Source organism: Bos mutus, chromosome 21 (assembly GCF_027580195.1).
Source record: "Bos mutus isolate GX-2022 chromosome 21, NWIPB_WYAK_1.1, whole genome shotgun sequence".
Lineage (NCBI taxonomy): Eukaryota > Metazoa > Chordata > Mammalia > Artiodactyla > Bovidae > Bos > Bos mutus.
Window position 1 is genome coordinate 7,408,226 of NC_091637.1, and position 20,056 is coordinate 7,428,281.

General features: G+C 50.1%; 2 protein-coding genes across 8 annotated transcripts in view; one reads left to right on the forward strand and one right to left on the reverse strand.

Annotated features, from left to right (window-relative positions):
* IGF1R (insulin like growth factor 1 receptor) overlaps window positions 1-12,166 on the forward strand; it is a 305,476-nt gene extending 293,310 nt beyond the window's left edge. The window contains exon 21 of the mRNA XM_070358355.1: window positions 4,997-12,166. Coding sequence (XP_070214456.1) covers window positions 4,997-5,378 — 382 coding nt within the window. The 3' untranslated portion in view covers window positions 5,379-12,166. The remainder of the gene's footprint in view (window positions 1-4,996) is intronic.
* Window positions 12,167-13,254: 1,088 nt separating this feature from the next.
* Window positions 13,255-20,056, reverse strand: part of PGPEP1L (pyroglutamyl-peptidase I like) — a 74,247-nt gene continuing 67,445 nt past the window's right edge. For all 7 annotated transcript variants that reach the window (XM_070358356.1, XM_070358359.1, XM_070358357.1 and 4 more), the window contains one exon: window positions 13,255-16,246. In XM_070358356.1, coding sequence (XP_070214457.1) covers window positions 16,015-16,246 — 232 coding nt within the window. In that variant the 3' untranslated portion in view covers window positions 13,255-16,014. The remainder of the gene's footprint in view (window positions 16,247-20,056) is intronic.

Consider the following 20,056-nt stretch of genomic DNA (forward strand, 5'->3'; position numbering starts at 1 on the left):
TGTCTCCTAGAAACTTGTGGGCCGCCTGAAGCTGATCTGCCCCCAGGTGGCGGGAGCTTTACTCTGATTTAATATGCCTGGGAAGCAGCCCCCCTGCCCTGGGAAAGGCAGCGCACTTCCTGTTCCCAGCCTGGAGTGACAAGGAAATGTACATGGTGCGGTTACTCTGGGATATTAAATGTATAACTCAGGAGGCCTTTCTGCCCTACCAGGCAGAACCCCCTTGGCAAACTTTCTTCCTTCTAAGAAAGAGCGAGAGGAGGCAAGTTGGTTTCATAGAGAGTATCTGTGTTGTCCCTTTTGAATTTATTGATGAGCTTAGGTGAGGAAGACATGTTCTGGGAGATGGTGTTCTTTTATTACAAAATTGAAAGAATGAGTCTTGTTTTTCCCATGGGGGAGGAAAGTCACTGAGCCCTTGGGAGCTGCCTGAAAGCCATGCTGGGCCCCACGTGGAAGAGAGCGTGTGTGCTTCGGTTTCGTGGTTCTGGAGGTGTGGCTGGCACCCACAGGGTAACGGGGCTGCTGGGGGACCTCAGGGGCTGCTGGGGGACCTCAGCTCAGTGTCTTCACTCGACGATGCCAAGAAGTTGCCGGCTGTTCTGAGCAGCCAGCGGTCCTGATGCCCTCCAGAGAACGGGTGCCCGGCTTCAGAGGAATGGCGTCAGGGACCAGGCCTCAGTGTGTCCAGGCCCGAGGGGCTCAGTCCTGAGATGCAGTGTGGATCGCTTAGCACGGGGTTGGAGACCGATTGGCCTGCAGCTCTTTGGCCTTGTCTTGCGCTCAGGCCTCCACACTCAGCTGCCAGTGTCCTGGAGCCCCTCCGAGCACATGCTGGCTGATCTGGCCCAGAGCCGGTGCTGCGGTAGCAGTCCCCACTCCCAACTGGCCCCGTGACTGAGAGGCCGGGGCACGGGCGGGACAGAGGCGGGCGCTTAGCGAGGAGCGTACTCTCTGCCCACGGCCCCCCAGATTGCGAAGCTGGACCTGTGCCAGGGAGGCCTTCAGGGTGCGCCATTCAGAGAGGAGTTTGAGCTGCTCAGTCCAGAGTCGTCAGCTCACGGATGAGCCTGAAGCAAACTCGGTAGACTCTGGTTGTTTTGCAGTTTTCAAGCATGGTTTTTCCCTGTTGCTGACTGTTGGAGATCCCGGGCCAGTTGTGTGGGAACCGAGCACTTGAGTGGGACGCAGACAGGCTGGGATGGCACTCAAGACTGGAGAGCCTGCGGCCGCTTCCCCAGGATTGGGCCCAGCCTTTGATCTCTGCCCTGAGACAGAGGAACGTGGGGTGAGCGATCAGGCCGGCCCCCAGCCCCCTGCCCCTGCCAGCCGAGGAGCGGGGCAGGAGCCTGAGTGTTCAGGGAGGCGAGGAGGGGTGCTGTGAGCCCTGCAGGTCCTCTCTGGAATGCCATCTCTGTCATCACGGGGACAACGGAGGCCGCTCTTGGCGGGTGACCACAGCCTGCCCGCACACGGCTGGGCTGAGGGTGGGGTGGAGACGGCCTCCACAGGTGCACAGAGGCGGCGGCTCTGTCTGGTCCTGCCCAGGTGACGGCCATGCACACGCATGCCTCCCGTGCAGGCATTCAGTACAAGATGGCTCCTGCTCCCCAGAACCGACCAGTTGTTAAAAAAAAAAATCTGTTTTTTTTTTTAAAGAGGAGTTTTATCAGCTCATAAATCCTTCTGGAGTCTACTGGAAAGTTTTCTTGTGGAGATAGTGTAAACAAGGTCTTGAATCTCGCCAAGTGAAAAAAGACTGCCTTTCATGGGCAGCACTACACGGCCGTGGCTCTGGGGAGGTTTGGACGCTGTCACGTGGCTTGTTGGTGCTGACTTCGCTCACAGGCCTCCTCCCCTGTGGGGGGCACTTCTCAGCCCCAGGCCAAGGGGCGCGGAGCCAGGCCCCGTCACGTGTCCTTGGCCCTGGCTGTGCTTCTATTCAGGGATAAGTCAGTTGGCTAGAGAGGAAATCACAGCTGAGCCATGGAGAGGCATGTCATGTATTTATGGCTCTTTATTTTATTTTTTATTTTATTGGGAGGGGGGGCGTTGGTCCTTTTTCATAGGAAATGATGGAGGTGAGGATATGGAAGGGGGCTCGTTTGCCATCTGACCCAAGAACAAGCCGCCAGTTTATCTGCAAAGCCCCCTGTGATACAGGTGTATCACAGACACCTGTGACTGTCGGTGGGCGGCCAAGAGAGGGAGATGGGGCAGGACTGTGGTTTCTCCTGTTGAGGCTGAGAGCAACTTTCTCTTTCTGAGGTTGGTGGTAGCATTCAAAGTGCAAGCAGGTCATTCGTGAGACTTCCATTCCTGCTCCACCCTCACTCATTTGCAGATCTATAAAATGGGGCTTTATTATGATACACACCTTCCCAGACCCATGCAGAGTAATGCTGTATACACCCATAAAGCTCCCGAGAGCACTGGTCACCTACCGTGGGGTTAGCATCCTGACTTGTGCGGGTGGTTTAGTTGGGAGGGGAAGAAATAGTCTTCCTGTTTTGACTAAGTCTTTCTCCACTAGAGCAGGGGTGGCAAGCTTTTTCTGCCAAGGGCCACACGGTAGGGCTCACAGGCCAAACCATCTCAACTATTCGGCCCGTACAACTGCTGGTTTGAAAGCAGCCACAGACCATATGCAAACAAACGGGTGTTTCCGTTGCAGTAAAACTTGATTTACAGAAGCAGCCGGCCTCTCTCCCGTGCCCACCCGCACTCAAGGTCACATCCTCTTTTCTCTGACTTGACGTGACACCCTTCTCCCCAGGTCTTTCAGGGTGTCTGGCGGGTAGACCTGGGAGCCTTCCTGTCCCCTTGGGCTTTCTCTCTTTGAAATGTTCTCCGGGGCCAGACTCAAGTCTGTCAAGTGTCAGCTTGAGGCTGGAAGCCAGTTTGGGGCGTGTTGAGCTTCCTAGATGTGGGGAGTTCCATTTGGCCATTTTTATTGAAAAGTATCTCATTAGCCAGAAGTTTTGAAACAAAACATAAAACACTTTCTGGAGAGAAAACAAGTGGAAGGGGAGGCTCTCTGGTCTCCATGAGAAAAGGCCGCTGGCCGCTGTCTCCTCAGAGCCTCCTTCATGCTCCCTGCAGCCTGGACCTTTGTTCGGCCACCTCCCATATGCCCCGGAGGTCTGCGTAGCTGGAGCCCTCTGCATGCCGGGTGAATGAGGGGTGCCCCTCCTCCCGCAGCTGTGCTGAACTATTGTCAGAGCCTGTTCCTGGCTTTTTCCCTGTGCAGCCGCCTGTTTTGGGGGCTTGGGCCCGATGTTGGGCTGGTCCCTGTGGCCACGTGACGCCGAGGCTTCCCAGGTGTCCTCTCTGCCCGCCCTGGGCCTGAGCAGGGACCCTGGCACCAGGCTCTCTCATCTGGCTCCGGGCCCCACTCTCGCTGGGTTCAGGGCAGCCCGTCTCCCAGGCTGGCTCTGCCCCCTTGGGGCACACCGTGTGCAGTCTGAGCCCCGGCACTGGAAGGGGGTCGTGTGCCCCTCTGTCTTGCAGCCACACTGCCTGGCACTGCCTGTCCTTGGTTCTCTGCCAGTGGCCCCCTGCGCCCAGGAGGAAGCTTGGAAACAGTGTGGGTAGAACTGAAGGAGAGAGCACTGTGGGGAAAACTGATCGCTGCTCAGCCTCCTTAGCGTTCTAATTCTGGAAATAGTGTTTATCCAGTGGCTGCAGGATATGCTTCAGATAGAAGGCTGGTTTGCATTTTATGTAAATACGTGTAATAAGAGGCTTTTGTGGGTGGCTCAAACACCTACAGAGAATCCGCCTGCGATGTGGGAGACCCTGGGTTCCATCCCTGGGGAAGATCCCCCAGAGGAGGAAATGGCAAACCCACTCCAGTGTTCTTGCCTGGAGAATCCCATGGACGGAGGAGCCTGGCGGGCTACAGTCCATGCGGTCGCAAAGAGTAGGACACGACTGAGCGACTTGACATTTTTGGCTTGTAATAACAGACTCTCTGTGGGACCTGTATTTGTCCCTCTCAGGATGCGAGAGTTAGGGTTGAGTCCTGCGTGTGGGTGAAGTGACTGTAGTGGTGGACATAAGTCACGAGAAGCTGAAGATACAAGTAGATACTGTACCTGTGTCATAGAGAGATAAGGTAGATACTCTCCTGTGTCAGAGAGACAGAGTAGATACTCTCCTGTGTCAGAGAGAGAGAGAGTAGATGCTCTCCAGTGTCAGAGAGACAGAGTAGATACTCTCCTGTGTCAGAGAAAGACAGAGTAGACACTCTCCTGTGACAGAGAGAGATAAGGTAGATACTCTCCTGTGTCAGAGAGACAGAGTAGATACTCTTCTGTGTCAGAGAGAGAGAGAGAGTAGATACTCTCCTGTGTCAGAGAGAGAGAGAGAGTAGACACTCTCCTGTGTCAGAGAGAGAGAGAGTAGACACTCTCCTGTGTCAGAGAGAGACAGAGTAGACACTCTCCTGTGTCAGAGAGACAGAGTAGATACTCTCCTGTGTCAGAGGATACTCTCCTGTGTCACAGAAACAGAGTAGATACTCTCCTGTGTCAGAGAGAGACAGAGTAGACACTCTCCTGTGTCAGAGAGAGTAGACACTCTCCTGTGTCAGAGAGAGACAGAGTAGACACTCTCCTGTGTCTGAGGATACTCTCCTATGTCAGAGAGACAGATAGATACTCCCCTGTGTCAGAGAGAGACAGTAGATACTCTCCTGTGTCAGAGGATACTCTCCTGTGTCAGAGAGACAGAGTAGACACTCTACGTGCGTCAGAGAGAGACAGAGTAGACACTCTACCTGTGTCAGAGAGAGAGTAGACACTCTACCTGTGTCAGGGAGAGAAAGAGTAGACACTGTCCTGTGTCAGAGAGAGACAGTAGATACTCTCCTGTGTCAGAGAGACACAGAGCTGGGGGCCTGGCACCGCCTGCAGCGTGCTCACTGCACTTGGTGTGGCGGGGCTGCCTGGCCTGGCGCCCTCCGGCGGGGCCCACCTCTGCCGTCTCCCCTCAGGTTTGAGCTGATGCGCATGTGCTGGCAGTACAACCCCAAGATGCGGCCTTCGTTCCTGGAGATCATCAGCAGCGTCAAGGACGAGATGGAGGCAGGCTTCCGGGAGGTCTCCTTCTACTACAGCGAGGAGAACAAGCCGCCGGAGCCGGAGGAGCTGGACCTGGAGCCCGAGAACATGGAGAGCGTGCCGCTGGACCCCTCGGCCTCCTCGGCCTCCCTGCCGCTGCCCGACAGACACTCAGGACACAAGGCCGAGAACGGCCCGGGCCCGGGCGTGCTGGTCCTGCGGGCCAGCTTCGACGAGAGGCAGCCCTACGCGCACATGAACGGGGGCCGCAAGAACGAGCGGGCCCTGCCGCTGCCCCAGTCCTCCACCTGCTGATCCCGGAGCCCGGCCGTGCACACAGTAACGCGCGCGTGTGCGCGCGCGGCGGCGGGGGTGGGGAGAGAGTGTTCACAATCTATTCACAGCTTCCTGTACCTCAGTGGATCTTCAGAACTGCCATGGCTGCCCACAGGAGACGGCTTCTTTGCAGTAAACACATTTGGGATGTTCCTTTTCTCAATATGCAAGCCGCTTTTTATTTCCCTACCCAAACCCTTAACTGACACGGGCCTTTAAGAACCTTAATGACAACACTTAATAGCAACACTTGAGAATCAAGTCTCCTCTCTCTCCCTGTCTCTCTTTCACTCTCTTCACACCTTTCTCTTTCTTTCTGCTTCATGATGGAAACACATTTGCCGCAAGCCCAGGCGGGACGCCCTCTGCATCGGATTGAAGCGAGGGCTGCCCATCTGTGGCCCCACATTGCCCTGAACATACCTGCCGGTCACCGTAGGTCTTTATAAGAAAACAAACACGTTGAGATGGGATTTTTTTTACTGTGTCTTTAACATTTTTAGGGACATATGAAATTTACAAAGGGCCATCGTCCACCCAAGGTTGTAACCATTGTTAACGCTGCCAAATTCTGCCAAAACCCCCACTTTTCCCCCTCAGCGCCCCCCCACCGTTCTCTCCTTTCCGGAGGCCTGGGCGAGACTGGAGCTAGTCACTCGTTAAGGGCCGCGCTGCTGACGCCCTGCACCCGGTCGTCCCTGGTGTTCCGAGTCTTGCCTTCACACAGGCCCAATGGCTTCTGACGAGGTTATCTGGGGGCACTGGACAGAATGAGACTCGCTCTCAGTGAGGATGGGGAGAAGCTCAGCCTGGCTTCCCCACCCCACTTTCTGCACCCCCCCCTTCTAGCCCCCCGCAGGAATTCTGGAGGAAACAGGCCCTGTCGGGAGTCTGGAAGACAGCTTTGAGTAAAGGTCGTCCACATGCCAGTCTCCTGCCCCCGCCCAGCCCCCAAGGACACAGACGGGAAGGGGTTGCCAGGGACTCAGCCCAACTGTTCATGCAGGTTTGCAAGGAAAGCGATTCCAACACCACCACAACAGTGCGAAGAAAAGCAGTAAATGAATTCAAGCATTCTAAGCTTTGTTGACATTTTCTCTGTTACTAGGACTTCTTCGTGGGTCTTACAGTTCTATGTTAGACCATGAAACATTTGCATACACATTGTCTTTAATGTCACTTTTATAACTTTTTTACGGTTCAGATATTCATCTATACGTCTGTACAGAAAAAAAAAAAAAAAAAGCTGCTATTTTTTTTGTTCTTTATCTTTGTGGATTTAATCTATGAAAACCTTCAGGTCTCCCCTCTTCCTCTCTGCTCACTCCAAGAAACTTCTTATGCTTTGTACTAGAGTGCGTGACTTTCTTCCTCTCTTCCCAGTAATTGATACTTATATAACATAATTTGCCATGAACTGTTTGATGCCTTTTTATAAATACATAGCCCTCCCTGCTCCCCCTGCCCGGTTAGTTCTGTTCTCCCCGTACGCTCTGTGGGCACGAGGCTGGTGAGGGGGGCGCGGAGGGATGGCGGGTGCCTGCCCCGACCCTCCCTCCCCAGCCTGCCCTCACACCACGTCTGAGTCTGTTACAGTGCAAGACATGATACAAACTCAGGTCAGAAAAAAAGGAAATGTATCGCACACCCGTGTTCAGTGTTGATACTCACCGTTGTTGACAAGTCTCAGCTTCTCCTTCCCTGCCTTTGTTTCAGTTGTCACACACATATATCTGTTTTTTTAATTCTTGGGTACAACAGCAGTTTTAACTGCAGACACTAGGCATTTGGATTACTATTTTTTTTAATGGCTATTTAATCCTTCCATCCCATGGAAAACAGCTGCTGAGTCCAGGGGTGCAGCGGCGCGCGCTCCAGCGGGCCCGTCTACGGCGTCCCGCTGCCACCCCGGCCCCCAACCGGACCTACCTGTCTTTAGAACCGGAAACGCCCCAGGGCAGGCCAGCCCCCAACCCCGCGCCGGTGCAGTGTGGGCCGCACGGAGCCCCTCGCCAGGTCGGGACAGCAGGCGCCGCAGGGCAAGGCCCGTGCCCCTGCCGGGGGGACCGGGACCTGGCCCAGGGGAGTCGTTCCCCGGCCAGCAAGCCGAGTGCTCAGAGCCCGGGGTCCCGTTTTGTTTAGTTTTTAGCACTTCTCACCAGAGTGATGACAGCACAAGAGTTGCTTCTGGGATGGAAATGTTTAAATTATGAGTAAGAACAAAGCTATACAGTATGGTGATTGCTAGTTGCGACTGGAGATTAAACACAAAAAAGAAGGTTGGTAGTTGCTTTTTTGCTTATCAGTAGTTTCAGTCCCACTATTTCCTCTAGTCTCTGTCCCATAGTTTTTCCCTTAAAAAAATGAGAAAAAAAAATTAAGGTATTATATGTAGGAGTTTTAATTTATTTTGTGATACCAGTTTCAATCACTGTAGAGAAGCCCCCTTATGAATTTAAATACTGAGAAAAGGCTTTGTGTGTGTGTGCGCGGCTGTGTGTGTGTAAGACAGGACAGTTTAGGCGTTTTTGTTTTGTTTCTTTTCCCAAGCATTTATCTACCTCACTCTTATTTTTTATATGTGTATATATAAAAGGAGTACATCTCACATTTCTCAGCACCTGACAATATGCCGTTGATACTGGTAACCTCATGCACACCACAGGCCGTACACAGCAGGTGACGCAGGGCGAGGCCAGCCTGTGTCCCGGGGTCACAGCAGCGCGAGCTCACCTCCCCACTCACCTTTCTCTGCGACGGCTCATTTGGCGTCGCTCCTGTTCTCCTCCTGACTCAGTTTCCCCAGAGGCGGGGCGGGGCCCAGCAGGTTGTCTTGGAAACCAGCTACTCGGTGCAGACTTGGGGGAGGGGCGGTGGTTTCCATTCTGGGGACCAGGCCGAGCCAGGGGCCCCACCGCCCCTGTGGCTGCGGGGTGGCCGCTGGGCCCTCAGCGGGGTCAACTCAGCAGCCCCTGCGGCCACGTGGGCTCCGAGAGCCCGGCGAGCGCCTCCTCCTGCGGGTTCTCAACCTGGTGGTGGCCAGCCCCAGGTAGGATGCAGGAAGAGTCCCCGCCTCCCTATCCAGGCTGTTCTCTCCACCTCGCCCTCACCTCCTTCCCAGGGGCAAAGACGTACCAAACCTTTGGGCTGGAAGGGGCTGTGCCTCCTCCCCCGCTGCCGCTGCTCACAGGCGGACGGACGGCGCCCCCTCCAGCAGCTGCTCTCACAGGCACTGGCGTTTCATCTGGGAAATGCAGAGGAGGGGATCTCCCCAAGTGTGGCGGCTCCTTTCTGCTCCCAGGACTGCAGTTGTGCTCAGGAGCTCCTCTCTCCTGCTGGAACACCCCTCTCCTTCCCCGAGTCCCCTGGCATCTTAAGGTCACTGAGAAGTAGTCTCTGATCAGGGTTTCCCACTTCCCCACCGTAGGTGACCCCGTGGAATAGTGGCCTCTCCTCCGTTTTGCACATACCTACCAGTTTCCACAACTGGATTTCTACAGATCATTCAGCTGGTTGTAAGGGTTTTGTTTAAACTGTCCGAGTTGTTGGTGTCACTTTTTGTTTTATGTAGGTGGCTTTCCTTTAAGTAGAGAGAAAACACTAACAGTATATGCCCATCATAACAAATGCTTCAGAAACACTTAAATCAAAGAGAATTTTTTGCTTGTGTGATGGTGCAGTCATTTTCCTGGACCAAACCACCCACCTTGACTATACCAAGGCATCATCTGTCCACAGTTCTAGCCTAATTTTACGCTCATTTCCCCACTTCTTCTTGGTTTCCTCCTCTGTATGCTCCAAATAACTTAAGCTGAGTTGTGGCATTCTCCATGCAGCCTCCTTCTGACAGCAGCTTGCACTGCTTGACGTGACGTGAACCACTGAGGCACATCATTGAACTGATGTGAGCATTAAAACCTGATCACACACAGCCCTTCCCTGAGGCAGCAGGAGCTGGTGTATTCTGGAGACGTTGTTGAACTGCAGCTGGGTGAGACCCAGACCACCCCAGGACTCCCTTAGAGGATGTCCTGACATTTGACACAGTTGGAATGAGCTTCCTCCTTGGAAGAGAGAAGACCGTGTTCATGGCCCACACTGGCCTTTCCTTCCAGCCTGTTTCTTATGACTTGGAACACTTCAATAATAGAGAAAAAAAAAAAGTTATTGTGGAACTACTCAATGGAAAAATGCTTGGCATGAAGTGGTGTGTTTTCAGTTGGGTAACAGATGTCAGAGCCAAGTATGATGCCAAATTCTAGGCCAGTTTGTTCCACTGAAGCCTCTTTCTCAGCAGCCCACCTCTGCTGGCAGGTGGCTGTATGGGATACAGGCCGCTGTTATGACAAGGCCACACGTAGCTCAGAGCAGTGAGAAGGCTAGGATACTTGGTCCAAGGTCCTCAGCTGTCACTCTTGGGTCCTCTGGCCAGACAGTGTCAAAGGCAACTCTTTCCAGAACACAGGTACCCTCCAGGTGACAGTGAAGCTCCATGGTATGCCTTGGCCCATTCCAGCAGTCCCAGTAATGCATTTAAGGTTTGGGGTTTGTTCTTTTGTTAATATTATTTTTGTGTTTGTTGGCTGTCTTTCCATTTCCTGGGCTAAGCAGCATTGGGAGACATGGCCCAGAGATCCACTCTTTAAGAACCAGTGATGAAAATCAAACTCTTAACTCCACTCTGACGTAGTGGGTGGTACAGATGAGAACGTCAAGAGAGGATGTTGCTTATATTGAACCTCTGTTGCCAGAGATGCTGAAGATACAGACCTTGGACAGGCCAGAGGGTTTCATTTTTGGCCTCCAGCTTAGATGACTAGTTGGTCATTTAGAGAAAAAGCAGATGAACACTCCTTGATGGTGGAATGAGGAAGTGGCAGGAAACCATTGTAACAGGGATCGTGAATGACATGGAGAGAGGAAAGCATGAGCAGAAGGTACAGGGCTTGGAAGAAGTGTGGGCTGTGCTTGGAACTTGATGGTTTCTGAAGGTATCAGACCACATCAAGGCTCAACAGTCATCCATGGGCATTTGGTGTCAACAGATAAACCTAACATCCTACTTTGGAAACTGTTACTGCGGAGTTCAGTCAAATTGTTCAAGAACACGAACTGCATCGCACCCGTCAGTTGTCAGTTCTGGGGCATGACTTTAGGGTTTTGTTTTATTTTGTTTATGCAAGAACATAACGATCGCTCATCTGTATGTCCACGTTTGTGTGTGTCCACATCTTTCTGGTAAACATCATTGTAATTAGTCACTCATTAGCGTTTTCAATAGGGCTCTTAAGTCCAGTAGATTACGGGTAGTCAGTTGACGAAGATCTGGTTTACAAGAACTAATTAAATGTTTCATTGCATTTTTGTAAGAACATAGAATAATTTTATAAAATGTTTGTAGTTTATAATTGCTGAGAATAATTTAAAGACACTTTTTTTCTCTGTGTGTGCAAATGTGTATTTGTGATCCATTTTTTTTAGGACACCTGTTTACTAGCTAGCTTTACAAGATGCCAAAAAAAGGATTTTTCCCTGACCCAAGCCGCGGCTCACCCTCTTTCCCCCCATGCTTTGTGCCCTAGTTTATAACAAAGGAACGATTTAAGAAGTAGTTCTGTATCTTCAGTATCTTGGTCTTCCAGAACCCCCTGGTTGGGTAGGGGATCATCTTTTACTGCTCATTTCCCTTTGGAGTGTAGCTACTTTAACAGACTGAAAGAACCTCATTGGCCAAGCAAATCACAGAGGTGTTGTAGCCCAGCGGCGCCGTGGCACCATCCACATCTGGTGGGGTTGGTTGGTACCGTTAGGCGGTGCCTCAAGATGGAAGGACTCCATCGCACAGCTCACGGTTTTCACGATGAGCGCGGCACACAGACCGCCACAGAAAGATGGTAATTCTGGCGCACGCAGGCCATTTGCTTCCATGCCTCATATCATGGTTAATGCTTTGTTATGACAAGGAAGAGACCCTGTTTTTATTTGAGGCAGAACACCGAACATAGATGTTTTTCAATAGAAAACAAACTTTTTAATAAAAACTACACACATTCAAGATCTTTTTTAAGTTTGACTCCATTGCTTCCTGCTCTCAGTGGGTTATTGGCCATATCAACACAGCTCCACAAAATCCCCATCACTGGAAACACCTGGGTGTTTTGTGCTACATGGGAGAAAGGTCTAGAAACAGTTTGGGTTTTGTTTGCAACTTTTCCTTTGGATGTTTGGTGTTGCACAGACACAACCACAGGTGATGGATGCTTGGCAAAGACACCTGTCTGCTTTCTAAGCCAGTGAGGTTGAGATTGGGGTTTGCCAGAGTTTGTCTACCTCTGGGACAAAAAAAAAAAATCAAACCAGAAGGCACGATGGAATGGATGCATCACAAATAATGCATTTTCTGAGTTTTCTTGTTTAAAAAAAAGTTTTTAAAAAAAAAAGTTAAAAAATTAAAAAAAGGTAACAACATGGCCAATTTGTTACATAAAATGACTTTCTGTGTATAAATTATTCCTAAAAAAATTCCTCTGTTTATATGAAAAAATCAGTAGATGAAAAAAATTTCAAAATGTTTTTTTGTATATTCTGTTGTAAGAATTTATTCCTGTTATTGCAATATACTCTGGATTCTTTACATTACCGAAAAAAAAAAACTTTGTCTATTTTGAATGGCTGAAGCTAAGGCAACTTTAGTTTCTCTTACTCTGCTTTTTTCTAGTAGTTAAAGTACTACATGGTTTAAGTTAAATAAAAGAATTCTGTATGCACTTTGGTCTCTGATTTTGCCCCTCCCCGTGCTTCTGAGCAGGGAAGCTGAGCTGCGGGTGGCGTGTGTGTTCACACACGTCGCTGGGAGGCGTTCTGCGTGAAGGCTTCACCCTGTTTCTGACAGCTGAACCTTCTTGGCATGCACATTGCGGGTGAACAGGAAAGCTATTCTCCATTACATCAGCCAGAAGAAAATTTGAATTTCTATAAAATATAGATATCTGTACTTGATTTTTGCTGTGTAGGCTTTTCCAGGCGGGCAGGTTTCGTCTGGGCGATTCTGGGGCAAAGGACTCTCTTCACACTTTCACATCCTGGTTGGTCCCTCACGGTCCACACACCACCTCAGAGGGCACAGGCAAGGCCTCGGACACACACAGGGTGAGGCTCACTGGCATTGCACAGACACGTTAGTTACTTTTCAGCCGACGATCTTGGCCTACCCAAGGATGCTGTGCCAAGTCGCTTGAGTCCTGTCTGACTCTGTGCAACCCTAGGGACTGTAGCCACCAGGCTGCTCTGTCCATGGGATTCCCCAGGCAAGAATCCTGGAGTGGGTTGTCCTGCCCACCTCCAGGGGATCTTCCCGACCCAAGGATTAAGCCCACATCTCTTCCGTCTCCAGCACTGGCAGGTGGGTTCTTTACCATTAGCGCCACCTGGGAAGCCCTGGCCCAGAGACTCTACAAATCCCGGGATCATTATCTTTGCCAGAGCAAATGTCATGGTAGGAAGTGTGAAGACATGTTCTACGGAAACGAGCTGTACATGTTCTAGAATCAAACCTTACACATCAGGAAGACACGCTGATCATTTATTAAACTTTGATCATGGGATTTTATACATGAGTAATAAAATCAGGCTACTGGACAAAGGGGGTTAACTAGCCAGGTGTAGGAGGTAGAAATAAATGAAAGGCTGTGCTTGCTTACAACCTGGTGAGTGTCAAGGACTTGGACCTAAAAATGAAAAACAGGGTACTCTCAACTCTCAGTGTTGCCCTGGAGTTTTGCTTCCCATTGTCACGGAGAGCCTGGTACCCAGGAGACCTTCACTAAGGACCCGTGACTCACAGCAGGCTCACATGAGGCTCGGGTGGGCATCTCACCTCTGGAAAGAGCCCAGCCAGCAAGATTCCCACCACCCCGGGTGGGTGGCACTGTGCCTCCAGGCTGCAGAGGCTCAGTCTGCACCTGTCCTCAGCCAGGGGAGCAGCAGGGTCTTCTGAGGATGAAGGTGCTGGGGTTGAGACCTGCAATACCCTTTCCCCACCACGCCCCTGCCCAAGCCCGCAATCCAGCAGAACTACTTCCGTATCCACCCTCCGGTCCAGCTACGAGCCGTATGTAGCTCTCTGTCATCACTGACGGACGTTCACATCCACTCTCTCACCAGGTCTTCACAGTAACTCTGCAAAGGAAGGATTTCTATTCCTCTGTTTTATAGATGAGCAAACAGGCAGACATGTCCAAGATCCCCCCCAGCTGTTAAATGACCGACCCAGGGCTGAGCATTTTGAAGCTGTGTCAACTTTCAAACCGTCTCAGAACCGCCTGCACCTCAGCCGTAACTAAAGAGACCCCAGTGTGTATCGGGGTGATGGCAGGCCACTTAAGACCAGGTGAATGGGTCTCTGGCTGCTCCCGAAAGAACCCTGGAAGCACAGTGGGTGGGAGATGATGGGTGTTCATCAAGAGCTCTGGGCCTCTGTGACATCTAAACGTCTGCTTGGCGCCAAGCCACACACATTTTACAATCTGAAATAACACTGGAGCTGGGTCCAAGAGGAGGCCTGCTTGCCACCGTCCTGAGACGAGCTAAAATAAGGCGGGGTTGGGGGGAGAGGCCCAGGGCTCTGGGTAGCAGGTGTTTGCCTACAATTGCAGAAGGCTCTCCTCATTAATAGCCGTGCAACCAGACCTGTGCTTGGTGTCCAGACCACCCCGCCCCTCTTGCTGCCTTTGGTCTGCTGCAGTAGGACTTTGATCTGTTCTATGTCAAGTGAGCCAGTTCCATTCGCAAAGGGGTCCTGTAAAATCTATCACAAACACACAAGGGTGCTGGAGGGCTAATGGTAAAGTGCGTTCCTTTGCCCAGTTCCTTTGTTATTAAGGTACAGCTGCTTTTTCTTCCACTGAAAAAATCTGGGCATTAAGTAAATGATTTTTCTTTAAATGAAATTAAGTAGAAAATTACAGTGTGAGCACACCAACATAACAAGACATTTCCTAGAGCTTAGCTCTTCCTCCAAAAAATAATTTTGCTAAAGGGGTTTCCAATGGAAATGTGCCCCTAGAAAACACTGGGACAGTGAGACCTTGCTGTGAGCAGCTTGGCACAGTGCCACAAAGGCAAAATGAACGATGTAAAGGGCAGGTTCTGTTGCTTAAAAGGCAGAAAAATACTGTCCATGGTAGAAGAGCTAAACCCAGCTATTAACCTTTGCTTTGGGGCCAGACACTATGGGGGAATGTGACCTGGGAGGGCTACCATGAAAAGCAGTACAGCAGCGGCTCCAAAAAAGTAAACTCAGAATCACCATATGATCCAGCAATGCCACTAGGTACAGTCACACACGCACACACACACACACACACACACACACCCCTAAACCAGGATTCTAAGAGAGATTTGCACACCAGTGTTCATAGCAGTAGTATTTTCACAACAGCCCAAAGGTGGAAGCAACCCAGTGTCCATCAAAAAATGAATGGATAAACAAACTGTATTCTACATATACAATGGGGGTATTACTCGGCCTTAAAGGAAGGAAATTCTGACACATGCCACATGGATCAATCTTGAAAATATTTTGCTGAGTGAAATGAGCCAGTCACAAACGGACAAAAGTTCCATTAATATGAGGTCTCCAGATTCAGAGAGGGAGGGTAGAAAAGTGGATGCCAAGGGCCAGAGGGAGAAGGGAGAAGATAATGACTGTGGAGTTTCACTTTGGGATGATGGTGGTGGCAAGGGTTGCCCGAGTCAATGTACATATTGCCACTGAGCACTAAAAAATGGTTAAAATGATAACTTTCATCTTGTGTGTATTTTATGACAATTTTTTTTTAATGAAGTTAAAAAAGAAAAAGCCCAAACACTAGAGACTCGCTGGCTCAGAGGGCTCTTGCAGCGCCTGGATGCACAGGCTCAGAGGACCAGCGTGGGGCGCCCGCAGTGGTGGCTGCGCCCGAGTTTTCCCAGGTCAGCCAGTCACAGGTCATCCCACGACATGGGGCCCTGGGGAACGAAGCAGAGGTCCCAGCGATTGGACAGAATCACAGAGGCCCGACACATAGACTTTAAGAGGGAAAAAAGACATTACTAGCATTTCATTTTGGAGAAGGCAATGGCAACCCACTCCAGTACTCTTGCCTAGCAAATCCCATGGACGGAGGAGCCTGGTAGGCTGCAGTCCATGGGGTTGCTAAGAGTCGGGCACGACTGAGCGACTTCACTTTCACTTTTCACTTTCATGCATTGGAGGAAATGGCAACCCACTCCAGTGTTCTTGCCTGGAGAATCCCAGGGACGGGGGAGCCTGGTGGGCTGCCGTCTATGGGGTTGCACAGAGTTGGACACAACTGAAGCGACTTAGCAGCAGCAGCAGCAGCAGCATTTCATTTTATTGTCAGGAAAACCATAACTGAAGCTAGTTAATCCCGTATGAAATGTCTGCCTTTCAGAGTGTTCTTCTTTCTTCTGACAATAAAATAACCCTTTGTGATTTCGTTGAGCGAATTCAGAACATTTTTCCTCTGTGTAAACTGTTTTATAAGCAATTTTTTTAAAAGCCCCTCAAAGCACAGTTTAACTCTACACACAGGAGTGAAACATTTAATTTTCTCTAAAGGAGCAGTCCCCCAGTTGATTCTCCCTGGCTGGAACTGCAAAGGCTGAGCTTCTGGTTTTGAGCCCGGGCTTTCTCAATCTCCTCCAGCATTTCCTGGATGAGGACTTGCAGGGCTTTCCCCAGCAGGCTGGCGGGCAGCCAAGGAGATAATGGAGGGACGTGGATGAGGGCCGCACACCCATTTCCATGATGCAAAGACAGGTAGTAGGCGTAATCGCAGACATACCTATAACCACACAAAATGCCAGGTTACTCCTTGGACCAGCCTCGAACCTCAACTAAACGCAAGCAGAAGCGGCAGGGCCGCAGCTCCGAAGCACAAGGGGCCCGCCACCCAGGAGACCCAGCTTTTGTTCTTCTGTCTCAGAAAGAACCTGCTGCTGGGAAAAAGCCATGGAGAGGCTGGCTCCAGGCCTCGTGTCCAGCAAGTGGCTGATCTCTGGGAGGCACCAGATTTCCAACCAAGGAATCCAAAAGGCTCTCTCTCCAGCCTGTGAATCCTCCTCATTCTCGTCTGCCTTGACTCATTTTACTGTCAGAGTTGCTTCAGGTCTTTGCTCACGACCCTCCAACCCCCACCTTTAGCAGGAGTTAACATAAATTCTTATGTTAAAAGATCCAGAAATACACACGGAAAATACAAAAAAAAAAAAAAAAAAACTAGATGGAACCAGCTAAGACCAAGAGGGCCACAAACTTGATCACCAACAGACCCTGGGGCTCATTATATGTTGATTTTTCTAAATTAGCATATTAAATGACACTGTAGCTAAAAGATCAGGCTTTAAGGAACAAAAATGATTAAAAGGGGGGTGGCACTCCACTCCCTGGAAAAAACCCTGACCCTTCCCAGGTAGTCCAAAGCATATGCCTCCCCATCACCAGTCTCACTCCTCCTGCCTTTGTCTTTATTTTTAAAATTAAATCCCTCTCACCAGGTGGGTGATTTGGTCTGTGATCTTAGATCCCACTTCTCTATACTTTTACTGTTGAACAAAGCTTGAACCCAAGTGGGAAAAAGAAACCTCTCCAACCCAGGCAGAGAGGGTCCAAGCAAGGTCCATACAACTTAATTCTGTAACAAATTTTGGAGTTCATCTTGGGGCACACTCTGTCCATTAATCCAGGGTTACTCACTGACCCAGGGCCAACAAAGCCAGCTAAGTAACTGAACCATGTGCCCCAATTCTTGACCTCTGGGCCAGTGAGGGATACTGGAGATAGAAATTAAGCTGGAGACGGAAAAGCAGCCAAAGAACTGGTGGAGCACACCCCCACCCCCCCAGCATATCTACAGCAATGATGCTTGCGGCAATTTGGGGAAGCTGGGCCGGCCTCAGATATGCAGATGACACCACCCTCAAGGGAGAAACCAAAGAGGAACTAAACAGCCTCTAGATGAAGGTAAAGGAGGAGAGTGAAAAAGCTGGCTTAAAACTCAACATTCAGAAAACGAAGATCATGGCATCCAGTCGCATCACTTCATGGCAAATAGATGGGGCAACAATGGAAACAGTGACAGACTTTATTTTGTGGGGTTCCAAAACCACTGCAGATGGTGACTGTAGCTACGAAGTTAAAAGACACTTGCTCCTTGGAAGAAAAGCTATGACAAACCTAGATAGCACATTAAAAAGCAGAGATGTTACTTTGCCGACAAAGGTCCATCTAGTCAAAGCTATGGTTTTTCCACTAGTCATGTATGGATGTGAGAGTTGGACTATAAAGAAAGCTGAGCACCAAAGAATTGATGCTTTTGAACTGTGGTGCTGGAGAAGACTCTTGAGAGTCCCTTGGACAGCAAGGAGATCCAACCAGTCCATCCTAAAGGAAATTAATCCTGAATATTCATTGGAAGGACTGATGCTGAAGCTGAAGCCCCAATACTTTGGCTACCTGCTGCGAAGAACTGACTCATTGGAAAAGACCCTGATGCTGGAAAAGATTGAAGGCAGGAGGAGAAGGGGATGACAGAGGATGAGATGGTTGGATGGCATCACCGACTCAATGGACATGAGTTTGAGTGAGCTCTGGGAGTTAGTGATAGACAGGGAAGCCTGGCATGCTGCAGTCCACGGGGTTGCAAAGACCTGGACACTACTGAGCGACTGAACGGACTGACTGACCCAACTTCCCGGTGCTGACCCATCTTCAGCCAGTAAAGCCGGGGTTGGTTGTAGAGCCATCTGGTTGAAGCCAGACCTCTTTCTAGAGGACTGGACTGGGCGGTTGGTTATCTAAATTGAGCTAATCCTCTGGTAAGGAGAGAGGGTGATGAGATAGTTGGTTACCTGGTTGGACTAGATCCTGGCAAGAAGATCAAACTGGACGGGATCTTTATCTGAGCAATTTATATGATTTAGAGCAGAGGCCCCAACGTCTGGGATCTAATGCCTGAAGATCTGAGGTGGAGCTGATATAGTACTAATATAAAGTACACAATAAATGTGCTTGAATCATTCTGCAATGATTCCCCCTATCCCAGTCAGTGAAAAAATTGCCTTCCACGGAACTGGTCCCTGGTGCCCAAAAGGTTGGGGACCGCTGACTTAGAGAACTGTTTTCCCACTCCCACTTCACTCTGTCTCTGGGAACTGCTTGCTGAAAGCAGTCACCTACATCAGGTATTTCCTACAGCTCACAGTGGGTCTGGCAACACTGAGTCACTGACTTCAGACGGTCTAAGACCCTCTTGGACAGTGTCTCCCCTTCTAGCCCCTGCAAAGACTGGTTCAGGTTGCAGTTAGAGCTCCCAAACCACTTGGGGTGGGCCAATCCAGTGGGCTCTGCATGGTCACCAACCCTAGGAAGAGGCTACTGGGAAGCTGAAGAGAGACTAGAAGTAAGGACTCCTCAATATGGGGAACCCAGCCTCCATCCCAGTGAACACTGCTCAGGTACATTCTCCGTAACTGTAAACTCTTTGAGTAGCACCCACTAACAGGGAGACAGCTTATTTTCTTTGTTAACACTGCATAGCTCCAATGTAAACTGGTGGATGGAGAAAGCTGGCCAACTAACGACTCTCTAATTCATTTTTCAATTGGATCGTTATTGCTAGTGTTTAAAAAGAAAATGGGATGAGATCCCCTATGTTGGATTTTTCATGGCTCTTAGCCAACAAAAGGGACTGTGGAAAAAATGTGAAGCCAGTTTAAATCTCTATTTCCTGGGAAAGACTGAGGGCAGGAGGAGAAGAGGGCAGCAGAGGATGAAATGGTTAGACAGTATCGCTGACTCAATGGACATGAAAGTGAAAAGTGTTAGTCGCTCAGTCATGTCCGACTCTTTGCAACCCATGGGCTGCAGTCTGCCAAGCTCCTCTGTTCATGAAATTCTCCAGGCAAGAATACTGGAGTGGGTTGCCATGCCCTTCTCCAGGGCATCTGCCCGATCCAGGGATCAAATCTGGGTCTCCCGCATTGCAGGCAGATTCTTTACTGTCTGAGCCACAAGGGCAGATCCTTTAAAGGAGGAAATGGCAACCCATTGCAGTATTCCTGCCTGGAGAATTCCAAAGGAGACTGGTAGGCTACAGTCCATGGGGCTGCAGAGTCAGACGTGACTGAAGCGCTTTAGTACATCTCAATGGACATGAGTTTGAGCAAACTCAGGGAGATAGTGAAGTACAGGGAAGCCTGGTGTGCTGCAGTCCATGGGGTCGAAAAGAGTCAGACAGGACTCAGCAACTGAACAACAACAAGCTTCGACAAAAACCAAATAAAAAGAATACTCATGAAGCAAAGAAGCCCTAGCATGCATGAAGCCTATAATAGAAAGTCTATTCAAACAAGGGCTTCTTAGACCCTGCCAGTGCTCTTGCAACAGTCCTATTCTGCCAGTAAAAATCTCAAGAGATGACAGCTGGTTCATGACCTCCAAGCTATAAATACAGACAGGAAAGAAATTCACCCGTTGAGGCCAGATCCTCAAACCATACACTCTACCCCATACCCCAAGAGTATTTGGTATTCCAGGTGGTGTGAGTGGTAAACAATCTGCCTCCAATGCAGGAGATGTTAAGAGAAGTGGGTTC